At 39.2% G+C, this 17447-nt stretch overlaps 1 protein-coding gene across 4 annotated transcripts in view; it reads left to right on the top strand.

Moving 5' to 3' along the window:
* The window catches only part of VTI1A (vesicle transport through interaction with t-SNAREs 1A), a 313936-nt gene that overhangs the window by 164017 nt on the left and 132472 nt on the right, over positions 1-17447 (top strand). For 2 of the 4 annotated variants that reach the window (XM_070432279.1, XM_070432280.1), the window contains 2 exons: positions 13441-13511; positions 14501-14562. In XM_070432279.1, the coding sequence (XP_070288380.1) occupies positions 13441-13511; positions 14501-14562 (133 nt within the window). Of the gene's footprint in view, positions 1-13440; positions 13512-14500; positions 14574-17447 lie in introns of all 4 variants that reach the window. The other 2 variants (XM_070432281.1, XM_070432282.1) reach the window with 1 other exon arrangement.

Below are 17447 nucleotides of genomic sequence, written 5' to 3'. Positions count from 1 at the left end.
TTGAGAGGTCTGTTTGTACTTGCTGTGTACAACAAATATTTTATTTGTATTTAGATGTCTGGGGCTGGGGGAGGGGGTGGGAATAAGGTTTCAGTCACTTTTCCTGCACCTGAAGAGGAGAATGGGATTTGCCAGTGATAAATGGGGAAGTTGACTAGCTAACTAATAAAGATTTGTCTTAATCAAGTATGATTTGTCAGAACAGGAGCGCACTGGGGTCAGGGCGCGCGCAATGAATTATACAGCATTCACAGGAGGAAAGGACCCGGCACGAGACCTCATCAATATGCTGCCATTACCCACTGCTAATTCATATTCAAAGAGTGCTCTGCACAGCCAGTCTCTAGGTTGCTGAGCTGTTCACCAGCTTCCTGAGCTTTCTGTTTGTGTGAAGAAGAAGAAGAAGAAGGGAAAAAAAGAAGTTCCATTATGTTTGGGCATCATCTGGGTTCTCAAGGTATATCAGTCCCCAACACTGAATTGATACCAATAATTTGAAGTGTGGCTTATTGCACTATATCACGTATGTTTAGTTAGCACCTACTATGGGCTCTGCAGCATGCTGGACATGGTGGGGAGGATACAGATGCACAAGACACATTCTCTGCTAGCAGAGGTTAAGGATGCTTTCTTATAAGCCTTCAAGTATTGCCTCTAAACCTGACTGCAGGAAGAGGAGCCGTCTGCCTTCACATTAAATATGTCCTCCCAGTGAGGATTTCAGAAATTTAAAGAATAGCTCTAGCTGTTTCCTGAAGTTTGGCTTACATTAAATATATAGAAGATACTTTCTTATTTCTGCTAAGCTTGACTTTCTAACCAATGACTTTCATTCTCATTTGTGTATATGATTAATTGCTTTGTATAAGTCACTTCTTTGATTTGAAGAGCTTATTGTTTCTTCTCTTCCTATTGAATGTAATTTGAAGAACTGCTCTGCAGTAGTCAAGGCCAGCCCATCTGTAGTGTGCAGACAGAGATGGGAGGAAGTCCTCCGGGCTCTGAAAGTCAGCATAAGGCAGCGGCCCTGTCCTCAGAGTTTCCTTTATGCTTAAGTGGCCGATCAGGTGGCCTTTCAGATGAGGTTATAATTCTGACAAACTACTTTGTAGTAGCTCCATGTCTAAGTTGGATAGGAAGATATTGGCATCATCTTTCTTAATGGAATAAGTACTGTGGCAGTTGGGGATTTCTTTGCCTCGGGTGGGAACAAAGAACACCAATTCTGTGATTCAAAGATGATGTGAAGGGGTTTGGACGTGTGCGTGAGCCAGTGCTGACTTAGAACAACGTCTGAACTTCGGTGTGGGTGAGCCCTCAGTGAAATCCAAGGCTGCCACCCTCGTGAGTGACGCCACGAAGACATTCCCAAGGCAGTGTAGATGGACGGGTGATGAAAGCAGACCCGAGACAACCTGGTCCTCGGAAATGAGTGGCCTTCACATCAGCAGTCATTGTTGACTCCACGAGTTTGTGGTCACTGCATTTCTCACAAAAGACAACGCCTGGAAAGGGATGGGGAACTCTGAAACTGAGGGTAAAGGAGTCAGAAAACAGGCAGCTGGGCCTGGGACGTAGACCATAATGTGTGAGGCCCCTGAGCCTTAGAAAACTCATCTTGCTTTTTTTTTTTTCTTTCACGTAGAAGCAGTCATTTTTTAATATTCTCATCTTTGTACTTGGTTTATAACATTCAAAAAGTCATAAAATGTCTAGCTTCCTTTTTTTGTTATGTGTTTGACCAAAGTGTGGATCCAAATTGCCCGGCCAGAATGCCTGTGATGTTGGCCATTTATGGGCTGCTGAAAACACAGTGTGTGCCAGTGGCTTAGGGATCTAGCAGATGTGGGTATTGAATACTGGCCAACCTTGGGCAAAGGGCTTAACCTCTCTGAGCCACAGATCCTTGTCGTTAGAAGGGGTTAATAATAATCCACTTCATAGGGTGGTGGTGTGAAGATTAAATGCAGTATCTGTCAAGTACTTAGCCGGTGCCTGGCATACAATGAAACAGGCAATAAGTAGGCAAAAATAAAAATTCTTCCCTAGAGGGAAATATTCATTGCTGTATTTTACACGCCGCCTGTAAGCAGTAAACTTTTGTTGGATATGTATTGAATGAATGAAGTCATTTTTTCATCACCACGGGTTTAAGCCTTTTTTCCTCAAAAAAGTCCCATCTCAACTTGTTAATACTCTTACATGGAAGTTTTTTTTTAAGACTTGATTTTAGCAGTTCCCTATTAGAGCTTGTTGAGATATAATTAAAAATTCTTCTTAGCATCTTGCTAATGTGCTCAATATACAGTCTTGCCCATGAAGCCTAATAAATTCTCTATTGTATTTAAAAACAATAGTGGCTTTGTTTCATTCTGTATTTTGGGAACTCCCAATGTCACAGTGCTGGCTAAGAAAGGAAACAATAGTAAACATTTTTAAAGGAGTTTTACTAAAGGAAGCCTCTAAGTGCATATTGGGTTATGTATTATCCTTCTGAGGTCAAACTGATATTTTATTGTACAAAGTCCAATGATTCTTGACATTGAGCAGCAGTTGACATCTGATGAGCAAAATTATGAAAATCGATATTTATTTAGCCTTTTCTTTTAAGTCAGAAGAATAGCCCTGGCCAGTATGGCTCAGTTGGTTGAGCATCATCCCAAACACCATAGGGTCACTGGTTCAATTCTCTGTCAGGGACATGCCCAGGTTGTAGGTTCAGTCCCAGTTGGGGTGCATAGGGAAGACAACCAATCAATGTTTCTCTTCTTTCTCTCTCTCTCTCTCTCTCTCTCTCTCTCTCTCTCTTCCTCTCCTTATCCCTCCCTCCCTCCCCCCTCCTCTCACTCTAAAATCAATTTAAAAATTTTTTAAAATAAAGCCAGAAGGATAGCATAAATATTAGGGAATATTTAGCTTCTTCATATCTTTTATTCCTTTTAGGAAGACAATAATTTAGGCTTGGGTCTTTCATGGGCCATTATCTCAAGTTTAAAAATAATACCAAGGTCACTTCACCTTAAAATTCTGCCAGATATACCATAAATTCATCTATCCCTTTTTTTTTATGCTTTTCTCCATTTGTTTACTAATTCCCTTGTGTTGGGTTTCATTCACTTCTACCTCTCAAATGTCAGTGTCTAAAAGGCAAGAACCTCTGCTTTAGAGTTGTTCAGGAATAAAATGTGTTTTCTTTTTTCTGCTCCATGATATAGCATAAACTCCCCCCTTAGATTTTAGAGTTTTCTGTAGATTGCTCTGGCTTATTTACATGTAATTCAATTAAACTTTATTTACAAAAACAGGCCACAGGATGGATTGGCTTCAGAGCCCTAGTTTGCAGACTCCTACTCTAGACCAGTGGTTCTCAAAGCATAGTCCCAACAGCAACAGCATCGTCTGGGAACTTGTTAGAAATGCAACTTCTTGGGCCCCAGTCCTGACCTACAGAGTTAGAAGCTGTGGGTATGGGGCCCAAGAATCTTTTGTTTTCACAATCTGGCTTACTTCTGCTTATTGATTGATCTATGCCCTATCTACTTCCACAAAAAGAACTGGCTTATGGTAAAAGACCAGGTAGGCATACCAAGAGCAGAAAATATTAACCCAGGACAGAGGTCAAGCCAAGAAATAAAGGAGAGATTTGGACCATTGTGGTATGGGAGAAGGGCTTGCTATATAAAAAATCCTAGAATAATGTTGTAACAATTAAGGATTAAACTCACCAGAGCTTCCTAGGATTCAGGCCAAAGAAAAAAATATGTTGGATTACATAGCTTATATTATTCATAGTAAAAATGAATTATTTCCTGTACTGTAAAAAAAAATGTTTTTAAATCAGGAAGAGGAAGAAGTGTGGTGATGGTCTTTAAATAAGACACTAAGAAATGTGATGAAAATCCTATCCTTGAAATCAACTTAACTGAGACATCTTGGAAATATTCCTTGTTTCATAATTTCTTAAGTAAATCTTTCGAGTCCAAGAAACCCAGAGTTAAAGGGGTAAATTTCTATAGCAGGGCCAGATATGTAGTATTATAGAATGCTAAGGAATGTCGGCCAACAGTCCTTAACAAAGCGTTTAACTTGACTTCTGGCAATTTTTAAGAAAATACATGTCTAAGCCCCACTTCCAGAGATTTTAATTTCGTCAGCCTGGAATGAGGTCAACACAACTGTGTTTATTAAAAGTTCTATGAATATGCCTGATTCTAAACAAAGAAGCTCACCCCAGATGAGACCATGTGCCTTTGACTGTCCCCTTCCAATTTCAGTCCTCTCACTCACTCAGACTTTTGAAGGGAATAAATGGTAGAGGATTTAAGAATGAGAGACTAGCTGGATGCTGAAAGTGGGTACTCTCTGATGTCAAGTGAAAAAGACCCAGTGCTGGAACCCCAGGATAGCAAATAGTTCTTGTCCCCTGTGCCCACCCTGATCAATTGGAGCTGATTGCCTGGCGCACTGCGTGGACAGGGCTTGTTGCAAGCAAGCATTGTTCTGGTCATTGTGATTGGTTAATGCTCTCTGTGTTCCAGGCAATGTGGTTGGTTAGTGCTCTCTTGTTCCAGGCAATGTGATTGGTTAGTGCTCGCTGTGTTCCAGGCAATGTGGTTGGTTAATGCTCTTGTTCCAGGCAATGTGATTGATTAGTGCTCGCTATGTTCCAGGCAATGTGGTTGGTTAGTGTTCTCCATCTTCCAGGCAATGTTGTTGGTTATTGCTCTCTGTGTTCCAGGAAATGTGGTTGGTTAATGCCCACTGTGTTCCAGGCAATGTGATTGGTTAAATGCTCTCTGTGTTCCAGGAAATGTGGTTGGTTAATGCTATCTGTGCTCTGGGAAATGCGGTTGGTTAGTGCTATTTGCTGGGTGTTAGGATTAAAGAATGGCAGCATGAATGACACATGTTTGTTGACTTTGCTGTCAGGACGAGTAATGTGGATAGCAGGAATGACATTTTGTTGAAAAATTAAAGAAACGGATTTATTTTATCTCTCTGAATTTTTATTTCCAAATGCTAATTTCTTTAATTTCTAAGCCACCCTTTATCAATCTCCTCACTTTCTCAGTTTCCCTCTCGAAATTTTCAACATGATTTTTTGCCCGATATTTTTTGACTATTGATCATCCTCTAAGTCAGCGGTTCTCAACCTGTGGGTCACGACCCCTTTGGCGGTCGAACAACCCTTTCACAGGGGTCACCTAAGACCATCCTGCATATCAGATATTTAATTACGATTCATAACAGTAGCAACATTACAGTTATGAAGTAGCAACGAAAATAATGTTATGGTTGGGTCACAACATGAGGAACTGTATTTAAAGGGCCAGAAGGTTGAGAACCATTGCTCTAGGTCAAAACTCTGTATTTCTTTTGTTGTTGTTGTTGTTGTTGTTGTTGTTGTTGTTAATCCTCACCCAAGGATATTTTTTCATTGATTTTTAGGGAGAGTGGAAGAGAGGGGGAAAGATAGAGAGAAACATCGATGTCAGAGAAACACATTGATTGGTTGCCTCCAACTAGGGCCAGAGCCCGAGGAGCCTGCCACCAAGGTGCATGCCCTTGACTGGGATTGAACCCCGGACCCTTTGGTCCACAGGCCGACGCTCTATCCACTGAGCCAAACCAGCTAGGGCAAAACTCTGTGTTTCTTAATGCTTGAATTCAGCAGCATTGATGGTCAAGGCCTATCCTATGCCTGTATCCATTGTTCTATGTCTCTTCAGACTCAATAAGTTTCTTTTTTCCATTTATTCAACACTGGCCGAACTCGGAGATACTGCAGATTTAGTTCCAGACCACCACAATAAAGCAAATATTGCAATAAATCAAGTCGCACGAATTTTTTGATTTCCCAGTGCACATTAAAGTTATGTTTACACTACACTGTAGTCTGTGAAGTGTGTAAGGGCATTGTGTCTAAAATACAATGTACATACCTTAATTAAAAAATGCTTTATTGCTACAAAATACTAACCATCATCTGAGCCTGTTAGAAAAAAGTGAAACCAACATACTTGCTCAACACAGGGTTGCCACAAACCTACAATTTGTTTTTAAAAAATAAAAACACAGTATGTGAAAAGCACAATAAAACAAAGTATGCCTATATATCTGTGTTCCTTCCTCATGTTGTAATCTAGGTGTCTGCTTTCAGAGTGCTCAGGTCAAAATAATGAAAAAAAAACACTGAATAAAACATAATTTTTTAATTTATGATTCAGTGAAAATATTGGTCCAGGCTTCAAGTTAGGATACAAATTAGAATTTTTTAAAAATATGTAAAATGTTTAAGAAGATGGTAACTTCTTTCAGACGAATTCTAAATATTTTGTGTGAATCAGTAATAGCTCTGTGGCCTCCTTCCTCGATCCAGAAACAAAACTTAAATCAAAACGAATCAAAGGCCTAAGTGCAAGAACTAAAACTATAAAACACTTAGAAGAAAACATGAGGTTAAATTTTCATGACCTGGATTTGACAATGGATTCTTAGATATGACACGTAAAATTACAAGTAACGCAAGAAAAAATTGGTAAATTGGACTCTATTAAAATTTAAAACTTCTAGACATCAAAGACACTATGGAGAGAGTGAAAAGACAACCTGTAGAATGAGAGGCACATTACATACCACATATCTGACAAAGGTCTAGCATCTAGGGTGTATAAAGAACTCTTAGAACTCCACAACAGAAAGGCAAGCCAATTTAAAAATGGACAAAGGACTTGAATAGACATTTTTCCAAAGTAGATATACAAATGGCCAATAAGCACAGAAAAAAAGATGCTCAGAATCATTAGTCATTAGGGAAATGCAAGTCAAAACCACAATGAGGTGCTACTTCACACGTACTAGGATCACTATATTTGAAAAAGGGGGAATTAGAACCCTGTGCATTATTGGTGGGAATGTAAAATGTGAAAAATAGTCTTGTGGTTTCTCAAAAAGTTAAACACAGAATTACCATATCATCTAATAATTTTGCTACTAAGCATATACCCAAAAGAACTGAAAACATATATTCAAATATCTGTACACAAGTGTTCATAACAGTACTCTGCACAATAGCCTAAAGGTAGAAACAACCAAAATATCAATAGATGAATAGATAAGCAAAATGTGGTTTATCCATACAATGGAATATTATTCAGCCACAAAAAAAAGTATGATACCTGCTACAACATGAATGAACCCTGAAAACGTTAAGCTAAGTGAGGGAAGCCAGTTCATATTTTCAAATTGACATGACCTCAATGATTTTCAGTATTTAAACCTGAAGATTACAAGCTATGTGTGTCTATTACCTGTGTTTATATATTGATATGCATCTATTGCCACATTACTGAATCAAAAGGAGAGGAGTGATTCTGCCCTTCGGGCCATCTTTCCCTTCTAGCTTCAATTCAAACTAGGACCATGGGAGGAAATATCAAGAGAAGGAACACCAAGCCTGTGATCCTGGTATCGTGTTGTATTCACACATAACATTGAGTTTCTGTGGTTTTATTTGCCAAAACACTGAGTGAAGTGTTCTGTTCGGCTCTGAACATAAATATGTTTTATGCCATAAATGTATGTGAGTGGTGGGCTGACGGGAGGGGAGATTGGGATGTCATCTTCGGATTACCTACTTTTCACAGCAACCATGATCAACTCAAGTACATGTGGGAGTGGGGACTCAGTGCAGGCTCATCTTCCAAATTGTGAAAGAAGCTAGAAGTCTACTTTCTATATGAAATCTCCTGGGTTGTTTTTTTTAATATCATTTCCAATGTTATGAAATGCTTAAAATTGTGTTTCATAAAAACAAAACATGTTTGCCAGTTACAGAAGTTCTGCGGTCTACCCAACTGTGACTTCCGAATAAGGAGATAATTAGAATGTTGTACATTCAGTGATAGAAATGTGTACAGTTCACAGCTCTGCCTGGAATGGTTTCTCAAAAGGCTTTCTAATTACTTTCTAGGCACTTGTCAATAGTGTACGGCACTTTTTGTTTTGTTTTCAGAATGAGTGACTCATTCAACCCGGGGATCTGGACGGTGCTGTTCATGTCTTTCTTGTCTGTTAAGTAAATGCGTGTTTGGTACATTCCACAAGTGAGCCTTTGGGATGTGTTTTGACAGTTTTGCCCATTCAGGTTGTCTGCCACTTCATCTCCTGACTTTTAAACTGAATTGTGAAAAGGGAATGTCTTTCCTGGGGCTCTGGTCTTGTTTCATAGAATAGAGCTGATTCATTCTCATTTTTGAATGGAGCTGTAATTAACATGGTTCCTTTTGTTTAACAACCTCAATTTACATAGTACCTGCTCATGCCAGAGCATCATTATTGATAGCATAGCTTCCTTGACTGATGTCTGAGGGCTCTGGGAATAGTGTTTATTAATTATCTGCAGCAAACCGGGTAACTAAGGGGAGGTTCTGCTGCTATGACTTTGATGAAAGTGGCGCTGTTGCTTTTTTTAATTGCTTAATGATAGATTTGATCATCTTAGAGCAGAATAGAATATGTGCTCACCTGCTAAGAGGTAGTGTTAAATCATAATTTCTTTTTAAAAAAATAAAGAAAAAAAACCTGTACCCTGGGTACTTTTTTTGCTATACTAGTATTTCTACTAAGAATGCATAAGTTTACCTTCAGTTTATATGAATGTATAATTTCCTAGAATAGTGTCCTCATCAAAGTGCTTGTAAATATTTTATACTCCATAGTTAATGCAGACATCCGCAGAGGCCACGCAGGCTACTGCATGAAGCCGTCAGTCCAACACTGTAGATTTGGATAAGCTGGAGAGTATGTAACCTGCTTAAAAGCATTGAAGTTTGAGTTGATTGTTGTTTTAACACTGGGCAGGGGAAGGGGAGACAGGGAATGGGAATACATTTGTCGGCCTCATTTGGCTATTTGTGCTGTAGTTTGCTTAATGCTCTATAGAGAAAAGGAGACAGTAAGATTTTACTATATAGAGCTGTTGAATCCTAACATTCCAGAGACAGAATGGGCACTAAAGATTCTCTAAACTGAGACCCAGAGAAAGGAAGTGTTTTACCTAAATTAATCTCCAAATGACTACTTCTTTATTTCTTCTAAGTGGGTCTTAAAGACAGGGGGATTTGGAGATCTTTCTAAAGAGGGCATTTCTGTGTTTTTCCAATACAGTGACCATTACCACATGTACTTATTGAGTACTTGAAATGTGTCTAGTGCTATGGAGGAACTGAATTTTAAGTTTTATTTTATTTTAATTCATTTAAGTAGCCCCACGTGGCCAGTAGGTACCCTATTGGACAGAGAAGCTCAGGTATTACAATTTTCACTCCTTATCACAGTCTACCTGGAAGAAACATGAGCATCAGTCAATTTTACCTTCTCATAGAGAATATTTTAAACTGCTCATCTCCAAAATACAAGTTCAGTAATATTTTTTATGTTCATTCAGGTCAGTCTCATGGTGGTTCAGGTAGCGTGATTATTTTATGAATGGAGAGCAATGATGCTTTCAGTGGTACAAGCTCCTCGAGTAAATCCAATGTTAGGCCAGCCCTTCAGGACATTATCTTGCTAGATTTGTGGTTCCCTGCTAACTGCTTCATTCTTTTATGGAGCAGGAAAGTGCTGAATGCCTGTTGCATACTCTCTCCTCTCCCCAATATATTGGAAAAGAGAGGAAATGTTAGCCAAAACCCATTTTGCAGTTTGTGACCCAATAAAAAGGGCCACGGATCAAGGATATGATTCATTCTAGGCCATTGTGAAAACAAAGGCTCGCTTTATAAACTGGAATGCTGTGCTCCCAGGATGGTTCTGAGCACCCCTGTGGGAAGGACAGAGAAGTGCAGGAAGGAACTTTTCTCCCCATGATTCCATTCATCATGCTCACGCTGACATGGAGAATTCCAGCTTGCAGCATCGGTTTTGATTTTCTCTTATGCTTCCTGTGGTTTCTGGCTCTCAGGACGATCCTCACACAGTCAACAGTGGAGTATTTCTATAATTTATAATTTCTCAAATTATTTCAATAAAGGGAATATGGCTATTCCCATCCTAAAGGTACTTTGAAAGTTTGAAACTGAAAACTCTAGACGCGGGTATTGCATCTGCATTGGTGTAGGCCTGTGAGCTTGTGTTCTTCATTGGTGTCTTGGTGAATGCTTGCATCTTAAATTATTCAAGAAAAGTAAACCTAACAATGTTAGTAATTTTTAAATAAAATAATCCCTAAATGTCTAATACTATTCTGACCAAGGACAATCTATTTTTTTTAAGGACAATCTATTTTTAAAAGATCCCCTCTACGTTGTTTGTTTTATTTTGGTTTGACTGGGATAGGGAAACACCTAATGGGGAAAAAATCTTACGTAACTTTCTTTGAAACTTTTTTTTTATTATTCTACAAGAGTAAGCATTTCTAATATGTTTGGCCTGGAATTTTCTTTGTTGGTATATTACAATTGAAGGTAGTAAGTAAGAAATAAAAAAATAATTGTGTCCAAGAAATGTCTATTTGTGTGTTAAGACCAGGACTTGTACATCCTTGCCAATATCTCTTGTCTTCCCAGACAGGGTTAATACTTAAGATGCTGAGATGTTTCCCAGGAGGCAAAGAGATCGAGGGAGGGATTTATGCCTCCTGAAAAGGCCTGGGCTCTTTGCCTCTTTTTCCACTGATTTCTTAGGTGTCAGACTATAGATCCACTCAGACTGGAGTTTTTCCCCTGCGAACCTAATAGAACTGTGGATCTATTAGCTGCCTAACAATATGGTCTTCTCCAGTGCCACACTGGATATGCTTGGAGAGAAGGAATAGAGCACAAACCTTTATATACTCCATTTTTCACTGTATTTCATTTTCCTCATTGCTTGGTTTATTCCACAAATACGTATTGGAACATTATGCTGGTGAAACACAATGGTAATAATAATAATAAAGTAGGAATAATAATCTCCTACTTCCTATTCATTTGAAATTATATATTATAATACCATCAATCTTGATAGAAAAGATTATATAAATAGTATTTCGCTGAAATAATTCCAGTATTGATGGTGTTCATCGATATCAGGGATTCTAAGTTAAAAATGAATTAAAATTGCTATATTGCCCAGCCAGTGTGGCTCAGTGTTTGAGGTCACAGTTCAATTCCCGGTCAGAGCACATGCCCAGGTTTCGGGCTCCTTCCCTAGTAGGGGTGTGCAGGAGGCAACCGATCAATCATTCTCCCTCATTATTGATATTTCTATCTCTCTATCCCTCTCCCTTTCTCACTGAAATCAATAAAAAAAATTTTAATTGTTATATTATGTTGATTAAAGGAATTCAATGTAACAGTAGTTTCTAATAGTACAAAATTCAATATTATAGCTGTTAATGCAAAAAAAGAAAAAATTCAACTCTCGTTGTTTCCTCCTTCTCAACTACCAGTGTCATCTTCCAACTTTTGTGATGCCTCCCCTGAGAACCACATATCTTATCCAATTTTACTTTCAGGATAAATTGCATGGAGGTAATAATAGAAAGCTAATGTTAGTCTGAGAGGAGATATTATAATGGGAAAGTACTCCACTGGAAAGAATTTTCAGAGTTTTATAGGTATCAAAAATATACTTATGTTATTGTACTTAACCCTTCTTACTACTTGGAGTTTCTATGTGAAAGGAATTTACAGTACATTCCTTTTCCTGATATGCCATGAAATGCAAACTCTAATATAAGACTTGCCCTTTAACTGCTAAATCTTCACCACTGGCCTGAAAGTTCCTGCAGTGCAAGGGCTTGTGTTTACTGGCCATGACCCCAACATCTAATCTGGCACAGAGTTCTGGACTCCTGGATTATTCGTTGAGTGCATTGATTTTGTGACTGCACAATTACATGCATATATATGGTACCCTATAGCTTTCAAAGCATTTTCACTTAGGTTATTTTATTTGGCTATAACAATAATTCTACGAGAAAGGTAGGACAGATGTTTTAATCAATGAATAAAATTTCAGTTCAAGTGGGTTGTAGCAGACCCAAGATAGGAGGAGGTCAAGGTCATAATAGTCCATTGGGTTTTTTAATTCAATTATTATCATTCAAAAAATAGTTATATTATAGACCAGTCACTATGCTAAATTTTTTAACTGGATTATCTTACCTAACCCTTGCAACAACCCCATGATATAGAACTATTTTTATTCCCATTTTAGAGATGAAGAAAATGAGGCACAACAAAGTTAGGTGACTTGTGCGAGGCAAGACAGCTAGTATCAGCACTGGGATTTAGGCTCAAGCAGTGAGGTCACAGCCTAAGCTCTCAATATGGCCTAACAGTTTTAGGGTGACCCTCTAACAAGTATGGCAGTATGCACACATAAATCAAATAATTACCATGGCGATTTCTTAATGCCTTTATTAAATTAGTTGTTGTTATAATAAATGCATTTTGAACGTCTCTGTAAGTTTATTAGCCAGAGATTACTGTTGTAGGTTATAGATAAAAAGACAATACAAGAGAAAAAGAAAAGAAATTTAAAATAAAGTAGTCACACAAGTTGCCAAGACTAGAAGAGAGGCAGACTATCATTCTTCTGTGATAGATATAAGGTACCTCCCAGGTTACGGAGAATGAGTCTGAGAAAAATGTATTCAAGGCAACTGAATATGTGTCAGGTCTCGTAAAAGATGCTGCAGTCAGAAAAGAGCCTACCACTGCCAACAAATGGGATGATCACAGCATGGGGAAACCTCATTGGAACTCAGCAGTGTGGCTTTTTAATGAAGATTCCTACCTGCCTATACCATATAAATGTCTGGACTTCCATCTCCAGCTTGAGCTCTCTCCAGCTACTTATTAATGAGTGCACCTCACCCTATCTCAACTATCCAGGGTAGCTGAAAACACACTAAACTTTAAGAGAGCAGAAGCCTAGAGAGAGTTCTACTACCAATAAGCTGCATTAATTGAGGGTATGAGGACTATTTATGTGGGACGAATATGTTAAAATCAACATTGTTTTAAATGGAGTCTCATATACATATGCAAAACAGGGCAATAATGAAGGAGGAAGGGTAAAGTAGAACCTTTAACATTATTTATAGCCTGTGAAAACCAAAGGCTAAATGTCACGATGATAACAGAGAGGCCATTGGACCTGGACTGTCCATCTTGGCAAGTAATATGCTGAGGTGGCCTTGAGCAAGTCTTATCACCTCTAAATCGTCATTGCCATGGTGGTCATGTTCTGTAGGTTGAATTTTAAATCACATCTCATCATACTTAGGATAAATAGGTAAATTCATCTCATGCTTTTTAAATGTTTTTCAAGTACATGAATAAATATGTGTCTGATGTGTCATATAAACTTATTTAACATTTTGGTACTTCTGCTGAAAGTTATTCTCATACCCAAAGTCATCTTTCTTTACTCAAATTTTCTCTTTCATAGAGCAAATTGGCCAAGAGATGTTGGAAAACCTCAGTCACGACAGAGAAAAGATACAGAGAGCACGTGAAAGAGTAAGTAGAAGTGATATCATCTTTTCACAAATTCAATAAATGATAAGACATGAAACTTAGGGTCTTTGTGACAGTCACAATCACATAGATGTAAGTATATATGAAAACTAGAGGCCCGGTGCATGGATTCGTGCACCAGTGGGGTCCCCTCAGCCTGGTCTGTGCCCTCCTGCAATCCGGGACACCTCATGGGATGTCGGAGAGCTGGTTTTGGCCTGATCCCTGCAGACCAGGCCGAGAGACCCCACCGGTGCACGGGGCCTCTAGATCTTTGGTTAATCTCTTCCTGCCCTCCCCCCTTCCCTCTGAGATTCATCAGTCTGTTCCATATTTCCATGCCTGTGGTTTCTGCTCCTGCATTGAGCGTCTGCCCCCTGATGGTCAGTGCGCATCATAGTTACCGGACGGTCGCTTAGGCTTTTATATATACAGATGGCTAGGAGGATGGAGGGATGAAGGGATAGAAGACGAAACAGAAGAGTGTGGGATCTAGAAAAAATAAGTTGCCTCTTCATGTCCCCATCCTGAAATGCTCCCACATGGACATTTTATTTAGCTCTATTGCTGAAAAGGTCATTGAGGGAGATTTTGAAGTATATCAGGTCTTTTGGAGTGAAATCTAAAAACATTGGTCTCATCCTTCCTCAAGTCACTCTGCTTCCATTTATAGTACCAGAACTTTGCACATTCACAAATAGGAAAACTAATAAATTACCGATATATACCAACTTTATCAGCCTTTGAGACATTTGCTTTTATATCCAGTTCAAATATCCAGTTTAAAGCTCCTGGAATTATCAATCTCATGTAGTTTTCTAAATCTAAGAATTTCCAGAGATGGACCATGTGTCAAAAATGTATTTCAGTGCATTTTTTTATGAATTAGATTTCCTGTCATGAAAGAAAATTATTGTTTGCCAGTGCACTTTAAAAAATAATCCAATAGCCTTCAGTTTTGTTTTATTTTAATGCTGCTCTTCTTCTCCTAGCTTCGGGAAACAGACGCTAACTTGGGGAAAAGCTCCAGGGTCCTGACGGGGATGTTGCGAAGGTAAGAGCAAGGTAGGGACCCATCTTTCTCTTTCCCTTTTTTTAACTGTGTTTCTCCTCTTGTTGCAACCGGGCATTTTTCAAGCATGCAGGCTTCTGCTCTCAGTACCCTGTGTCGAGACCCTTTTGAAATGCCAGAGCACTGATATTAACTCTTGTTTGGACAGGGACACATTCTGCGCACCTTAGATTAGAGAGAAGGTTTGAGCTAGAGGGGTTACCTCAAGCTATGGGAAAAAATTAGGGTTAGACATGAAGTATTTTTTCATAGCCTGAGGAAGGCCCCATGGCAGGAGCTGCGTGATTTTATTTTCTATTCCGGTAGTCTCTTTCTTAGAGAGGGAATGCAGGCCTGCAGTATCGGGAGCACCCCTGGTATTAGCTCTGCGCCGATGCCTTTGTTTTCACTTCTTTTTTAAGTGATGCTATTTGGGGCAATATCTCGATTTTATGTATACTTCAAGATGGTTTTTATAATTGTAAAGCAGTCTGGATAATCTGAATTCACATGTGTGAGCAAACAAATGTTAATGTTTTATATGTGTAATTAAACTTTGATGGAACATACTTGGGAGAGCTTGGAATGAAATGAATGAGTGCAGGTAATTTTGTTTCCATTGGTCTGAAAATTGGAGCCATTTTTCCTTTGGTATATTCAGCATGTAATTATTTTACATTCAGAGTCTAACAAATAAGAGCATTATGAAGCATAACCTTCCATTTGGAGCTGTGGATAGAAATGTGAGTGAGGGAGGGGGGGAGGTTGAGAATTGCCTCTAGAATAGCTTAATTGGAATTTAAAGAAGAGAATCATTTTTCTCATTGATACTGTAGAGACAACTGTTTGAAAATAAGTCTTCTCTGATCGTGCGTCAATAGATAATAATTTGCTGAAAGTATGTTTGCTGGGTTAGAGATTGATCGCGTAAGAACCAGTCAAAGGTGGGGTTGCTGAGTCTCCAAGGCCAAGGTGATTTCTCTATCAGGCTGATCAGCAAGGAGTCTCAAGCTCTGGGCACTTTCAGCCAGAGTTGACCCAACTCCACACACCCCTCCTTTTCCTGCACATATCGTCGTGATTCAGGACCATAAACCACCCAATTCTCTGATTAAGAGTAATACATAAATGACCTAGAAAAACTCAAAATCCACAGAGAAGTGGCTAGTGAAAGGAATGCTTCAGTGCCTATAGACAATAAGAAAGAAAAAAAGGGAACACCCTCCCTGGCTTCCCTGGGAGGCCCCGCCATGTGAGCTGTAACGAGCATTCTGCATATGTCTCCATTTCGTCAAATCTCATTAAAGAGTCCTCCTCTTCATGTCAGTGGAGCTGTCTAGGAATCATTCATCATTTTTAGTGTAAAAAAAAATCATGTGGTTATTTAAATAATATCATATTAATGTTAAAGTTCAGCTGTCATTTAATGGTATGGCTTAATCAGATGTAGCATTTAGGAAAAATAGTTTATTCGGGCCGTCCATGGCTTTCAGGTTGGCAGATTCAAATCAGGATTTATGAGTTTCTAAACCAGTGTATTTCTGTCCGTGTTTCTGCTTGATGTACCTCACCCTTCTGTGCAGGGCACCGCCGACAGTTATTTCAACAAATAAAGCATCTCCTCGTATTGCGTTTGAATAAATTTGCAAATCATTTAGAGAGGGTGAAGCACAAACAACTTCTGCAACCTCTGACGGGGCTTTCTGTAGGGAAATCAGACTAACGTGGTTGTTTCAAAAGCCTGCAGAAGAAAATTACTCTGCTGAAATCTACTTGAGGTTCCGTTTGTAGGCAAACTCAGTTCGTCACTGACACGTCTCCTTGTGGGATCCAGCTAGAGTATGAACAGGAATAAAAATCCCCAGATGGACATCACCTTGCTATGGATGTCTGAGCCGAGGAAACTCTTAAGTCCACCTGTGTGTAGTGGTGACTGTGTTTTTCTCTAGGCCAGCGGTTCTCAACCTGTGGGTCGCAACCCCTTTGGGGTCGAACGACCCTTTCACAGGGGTCGCCTAAGACCATCGGAAAACACATACATAATTACGAATTGTTTTTGTGATTAATCACTATGCTTTAATTATGTTCAGTTTGTAACAATGAAATTGGGGGTCACCACAACATGAGGAACTGTATTAAAGGGTCGCGGCTTTAGGAAGGTTGAGAACCACTGCTCTAGGCACAACAGGCATCTTGCGATCAGCCAAGGTACCCAGGTACTTTCAATCAGTAATGGAACCTCTGAGTCTTTGGAACCACATGCAGATGGTGGGTGGGTGTTAGTGTCTAAGTACTATCCCACGTGATAGACAATTTCTGTTGGAATTGGGAAAAGGCAAAAATATTTTACCTATTTAATTATTTCTTACCATTGCCTGGGAAAACAGTGTCTAGGGAAATGGAACCCGGCTTAATGTGTGGGAGTCTTTCGTTCAGATGCTCTGATTTTGCTGCCTCTGGTCTGTCCTCCCGTTTTCATGGCATTCACTCCCAACCTGCTGAGGTTTTATTCCAGAAGTCTCATTCTCTTACCCAAACTGCTCGGCGCCAGCGTATGTCCACAGGTGCTTCTGATTTAGGAAAAGTTGACTATTGAACAGTGTGCTCATCCGTCACCCTCACGAATGTGTGAGAGAAATGAATGTCCTCTTTGTGCAGTGGAGGTGTTTGCCTGCGTGCGCCATAAGCTTACTTGTTTCCACATGATCAGTTCTGTGTGACTGAGAATAGGTGAATAGTCTATAACATACCAAACCAAGGAACTGTTTTCTTTAAAAGAAAGATTGCTGATTATTTTTAATTGTTTAAATTAGATTGTTTTTAAATTTGTAAAATGAACAGAAATGGGCATGTTGTGGCCCCTTTGTTGGGTCATTTTACTTATATTG

The sequence above is a fragment of the Myotis yumanensis genome, unplaced genomic scaffold (genome assembly GCF_028538775.1).
Source record: "Myotis yumanensis isolate MYYU_CA2020_CCGP unplaced genomic scaffold, mMyoYum1.0.hap1 SCAF_13, whole genome shotgun sequence".
NCBI lineage: Eukaryota > Metazoa > Chordata > Mammalia > Chiroptera > Vespertilionidae > Myotis > Myotis yumanensis.
This window is presented reverse-complemented; position numbering and strand designations above follow the sequence as displayed.